This window comes from Entelurus aequoreus, linkage group LG27 (genome assembly GCF_033978785.1).
Source record: "Entelurus aequoreus isolate RoL-2023_Sb linkage group LG27, RoL_Eaeq_v1.1, whole genome shotgun sequence".
NCBI classification, from domain to species: Eukaryota; Metazoa; Chordata; class Actinopteri; order Syngnathiformes; family Syngnathidae; genus Entelurus; species Entelurus aequoreus.
Genome location: NC_084757.1, coordinates 31,756,724 through 31,762,250, shown reverse-complemented (window position 1 = coordinate 31,762,250; position 5,527 = coordinate 31,756,724). Strand labels below are relative to the sequence as shown.

General features: G+C 38.6%; 1 protein-coding gene across 3 annotated transcripts; it reads right to left on the bottom strand.

The window, feature by feature from the left end:
• Window positions 1-364: 364 nt before the first annotated feature.
• On the bottom strand, window positions 365-3,942 carry LOC133644696 (zinc finger and SCAN domain-containing protein 2-like). Of its 3 annotated transcripts, XM_062039393.1 has the most exons (4): window positions 3,883-3,942; window positions 3,814-3,836; window positions 3,477-3,743; window positions 365-1,482 (listed from the first exon to the last, which is right to left on the bottom strand). In XM_062039393.1, the coding sequence occupies exons 3-4, from the start codon at window positions 3,712-3,714 to the stop codon at window positions 671-673; spliced, it is 1,050 nt and encodes a 349-aa protein (XP_061895377.1). In that variant the 5' UTR covers window positions 3,715-3,743; window positions 3,814-3,836; window positions 3,883-3,942; the 3' UTR covers window positions 365-670. The 3 variants fall into 3 exon arrangements, with proteins under 3 accessions (XP_061895377.1, XP_061895376.1, XP_061895375.1); XM_062039392.1 differs by having other exon boundaries at window positions 3,477-3,836; window positions 3,883-3,937; XM_062039391.1 differs by lacking the exon at window positions 3,883-3,942 and having other exon boundaries at window positions 3,477-3,866.
• Window positions 3,943-5,527: the final 1,585 nt, after the last annotated feature.

Below are 5,527 nucleotides of genomic sequence, written 5' to 3'. Positions count from 1 at the left end.
GATGATGATGATGATTATGATGTAGATGATGATGATGATGTTGATGATGATGATGATCATCATCATATGTGCAAGTGAACAATTTCCACAGACTACACACATCAGAAACATCAATCTTAGAAGCCTACAACAATATATTTGAAGAATATTTTAGTATTAAAAGTAAAGATGTGTGGTGAAATGAGTACAAATGCAGCAATAAAAACAACCAACTCCACTCGCGATGGCTCTAAAGTTCAGTGATGTGTTGCTAACTTCAGCCTTTTTCTTCTTTGGTTGATGTTTTGCAGTAGTTAACATTCATGATGTAACAATGCTGCTAATCTACCAGAGTCCACATTTTGTTAACCATTTTATTAATTCATACTTTTAGTTGGATAATAACAATTTGATAATAACAATAACATGCAATGAAAAAAATGTGTGATTTTATAAGACACAAAAAAAACCCACATGAAAATAAGATGTCCTCTCTTTAATAATGATAAAATAAAATAAAATAGTAGCTACATATATAATATTCAATAAATGCACACAACTTAAAAAGTAATTACAGGCCAACATATAACACTAGAAGATGAGAAGCACTACATACAACATAAAATATACATTCATATTAAACATGCTGTGTTTTTAAAGTACATTTAGCACAATCACTGTTTAAGTGTTTTTAAATCCCTGCAGCTTCCATGACTGTTACACACTTGTGTTGACTGACATTCTGCCTAAACCTGAATGTTTTATCACACACAGTGCAACTAAATGGTTTCTCTCCAGTGTGTGTTCTCATGTGTGTGGTCATGACTTGCTTTCTGGAGAAACTCTTCTTACAAACAGAGCAAGTAAAAGGTTTCTCACCTGTGTGTGTTCTCATGTGTAACATCATTTCATACTTAGTTTTGAATCTTTTGGCACAAGTTGAGCAAGTAAAAGGTTTCTCGTCAGTATGTATTCTCATGTGTGTGGTCATGACATGCTTTCTAGAGAAACTCTTCTTACAAACAGAGCAAGTAAAAGGTTTCTCGCCAGTATGTGTTCTCATGTGTCTTGTAAAATGACTCTTCTGTCCAAATGATTTTCCACATTCAGAGCAGTCAAAGTGTTTGTTGTTAGTGTGATGTGTCGTATCACCTTTAGAGTCATTTTTACTCTCCAAAGGTTTTTGGATGTGGTCACTGTGATCAGAAGAGTCTGACATCATGTCGTCCATGTCTGACAGTGGAGCAAAGATGCTGTCTGGTTCTGAGTTTATATCTTCACAATGCTCTCCATCAGCTTCTGTGATGTGTTGAGTTACAAGCTCCGCCCCTCTGTTCTCCTCACTTTGACTGTGATGAAGCTGTAAGGACTGAGCTTCATCTTCATCATGAAGCTGCTCCCAGGGCTGCTCCTCTTTAATGTGGGAGGGGGCCTGTAGCTCCTTCTGTCCCACACTGGTGTGCCACTCCTCTTCATGACTCCCCACTGACACCCGCTGGACGTCTGCAGAACATAGAACACAAATGAGGCGTTACTGTATTTTAGTTTGCAGCTCTTATGCCAACGATCCACATTATGTGAGGTTGGCCTAATAAAATATATGCATAAAAACTAAAATATCTAAATCATTTATAGCTCTTATTAGACATCTTACTGGAAGTATTTTATGGTTGTGGACTTTTATTAACCAACAACAGGACAAACATGAAATATGGTGATGATTGAATAATAGTTAGTTAGTTAAATGGATATGCAGTCACGGGTGGCAGCTGTCGGGTCCTAGTCGTTGTTTGTTTACATGGACGCGTCCTCGCAAGACACAAAGTTGAATGATAAAATCCAACCTTACCCGAACAAAAACCATGCATGATTTATCCGTGAGAGTCTTGATACTATTTTACTTGACCCAGCCACACACAAATAAATTGTAGCCATCCATGCCTTTTTAAGCTTTCATCTCCTTTGTCGTGTAGAATGACGTCTGGAACTCAAGATAGTTCCACATGTCTGGGAACGCGACCGACTTATAATCCTTGATATTACTCAACAAATCTTTAGGGATCTATTCCGTTTCAAAGTTAGATTTTTTTCTCGTATCTGCTTTTCGCAGGAAGATCTAGGCCAGGGGTGTCAAACTAATTTTAGAAGGGGGGCCACATGCATAAAAATCTACTCCCAAGTGGGCCGGACTGGTAAAATCACGGCAGGATAACTTAAAAATAAAGACAACTGCAGATTGTTTTCTGTTTAAAAAAATAGAACAAACACATTCTGAAATTGTACAAATAATTACTGTTTTTTTTTTACACTTACATGTTGCAGTCAATAGTATTCTATCTTTATTTGTCTTTTTTACACTTTCAGAATCAATTATGTGGTAATGTTCATCAGTCAACTCATTGGTGTAAATTTCCAATCTATCAAGATAAAAAAATAATATCAAAATCAAATTACAGGATGTTATTTATGTAGTTTGCTCATTTTCCCCGACTGGTGCACTAACATCATGTGTTTTTTTTTTTTTTTTTTACATATGTAGCATCATCTACAAAGATACAAAATAATTGCTATTGTGACATCTAGAGGACACATTTAAAACAGCAGTTTCTTTCATTCAAAAATGTTGACTCATTTTTGTACTTAGCAAACTCGTCCCGCGGGCCGGATAAAACCTGTTGGAGGGCCTGATCCGGCCCGTGGACCGTATGTTTGACAAACTTAAAGTACCAATGATAGGTGTGGTGAAATGTGTCCTCTGCATTTGACCCATCCCCTTGTTCACCCCCTGGGAGGTGAGGGGAGCAGTGGGCAGCAGCGGTGGCTGCGCCCGGGAATCATTTTGGTGATTTAACCAACAATTCCAACCCTTGATGCTGAGTGCCAAGCAGGGAGGCAATGGCTCCCATTTTTATAGTCTTTGGTATGAATCGGGCGGGGTTTGAACTCACGACTTACTGATTTCAGGGTGGACAATCTAACCACTAAGCCACTGAGTAGTGAAGAAGTAACGTGACTGAATACAAATATATATTATTGAAGAGTGTCAAACAGGTGGGAATAAATCAGAGTATGTAACTGTGTTAAAATAGAAACTACTTCCCTCATCCATCCATCCATCCAATTTCTACCGCTTGTCCCTTTCGGGGTCGCGGGGAGTGCTGGAGCCTAAACCTAAAGGCGGGGTACACCCTGGACAAGTCGCCACCTCTTCCCTCATGTCATGTTAATTAAAATATTTTTATTGAGCGAAATATAATTTTAAATTTCAAACAAAGCTCCAGATATACACATCAAAGCCATTCATACATTCTAATCTTGCAACTTGTTTCTATATCTAAATTCATGCAGAGGCTTTCAACACAATGATTGTTATGTCAAATAGAAAATAGATAAATCACTCATTTTAAAAAGGTGTCATCTCCCAATAGCAAAATCTCAAAGAAACAATCTTGTTTCTACAGGATAATCATCATGAAGACAATGTCAAATAAACAAACCTGCTCTGTGTAGCACAACTTGAGGTTTGAAAACAGCATCCAGTAGTTCTTGTAGACGTTTGTTCTCCTCTTTTGTCCTAGAAAGTTCCTCCTCGTACTCTGCTATGGTTCTTTCCAACACTCCAAATATTTCTTCAGCAGTAACATTTAGTCGCTCCTCCATCAACTTTCTAACCTTTTGGAATTCGCACATTTCTTCCTGCGTGTTGCTAACTTCCGGCTTTATGTCTTGGCTCATGTTTTAAATGTAAGACGCGGACTGAAAAGCTGATTTTAAAAGTAAGTAAGTAAGTAATTAGTTGGAGTGCAAAAAGAGATGAGATGAAGACGTTGTTACCATTTGCTGCCAACACCGAGTGATGGGTCGTTCGCGAACGATCCGGCTTTAAAAGATCCTGCTCTTTGAAGTAGCAGCTCTTTGATGTCAAAGAACCTTTGACTAATTCTTCCTTTAGTTTAACGGCAGCTTGCAGCAATTACATGAAAGGTGCATACTGCCATCTACTGCACCGGAGTATGTCACATGGGTTATAGTCATGTACTTACACTGTAAAAACTAATACTGTATGGAATTAAAAGCAATGCCTTGTCCTTACTTCATTTTTGTGGAATTGTAACTCTATCAAAACAAATTAGCAGTCATTTTGGGCTTAACTTTTTATTTAATTCACTCTTTCTGAGCTGCCCTAACTTAGAGAAATGTAATTTTAGAAGTTTAAAAAAACGTTTCAAACTTTGCAAATGCACAGATTAGTACAACAAGGAAGAGCTACGTATGCTAAAGCTACACATGGAGGAGACAGGAAGTGATGATAACCGCTAATTTAGCTCAAGTTGTAAAGTAGCAAAACAAGATAAGACTAAATTCTTAGTACATTTTCACACACAGGTTGGGCTATTATAAAGGTTTATATGTAAATATACAAGTCAAGTCAGAGATCATCCCCCCCAAAAAATAATGTGATGACATACGTTTTTCCATGATTGAAAAGATGAAGTAGATGACTGAAGTGGACTATATCTGTTGATGACACTTACTTTGACATGCACAAGCAATACAAGTACAAATGTATGGAGGTACATACTTCATTTGCATATGTGTGCTACCTGAATTGAGCATTAAGCCACGGAAGACAATGTTGGATTGAAAATGTGACTGTGGAGCAAAATGTATGCACAATTTACACCAAAACATGTTGAAATGGCGGCAGAGATATGAAGGAGTTAAACAAGCCAGCCTTTTATTTGCTGTTCACAAATATATTTACCATATGGCTAAAAGGCAACACAATGGCTCCTAGCAGTAACTGGGATTTGACAAATACCCAGGTCAAACATTGTTTGTGCAAGAGGAGCTCTGAAAGGTAAAATCCTGGTTATCCCAGCACCATATAACTAATATACAATATATTGCCAAAAGTATTTGGCCACCCATCCAAAATGATCAGAATCAGGTGTCCTAATCACTTGGCCCAGCCACAGGTGTATAAAATCAAGCACTTAGACATGGAGACTGTTTCTACAAACATTTGTGAAAGAATGGGCCGCTCTCAGGAGCTCAGTGATTTCCAGCGTGGAACTGTCATAGGATGCCACCTGTGCAACAAATCCAATCGTGAAATTTCCTCACTCCTAAATATTCCAAAGTCAACTTTTGGCTTTATCATAAGAAGTTTGGGAACAACAGCAACTCAGCCACAAAGTGGTGGGCCACGTAAATTGACAGAGAGGGGTCAGTGGAGGAATTATGGTGTGGGGTTGTTTTTCAGGAGTTGGGCTTAGCCCCTTAGCTCCAGTGAAAGGAACTTTGAATGTTCCAGGATACAAAAACATTTTGGACAATGTCATGCTCCCCAACTTTGTGGGAACAGTTTGGAGCGGGCCCCTTCCTCTTCCAACACCAGTGCACCAGTGCACAAAGCAAGGTCCATACAGACATGGATGACAGAGTCTGGTGTGGATGCACTTGACTGGCCTGCACAGAGTCCTGACCTGAACCCTATAGAACACCTTTGGGATGAATTAGAACGGAGACTGCGAGCCAGGTCTTC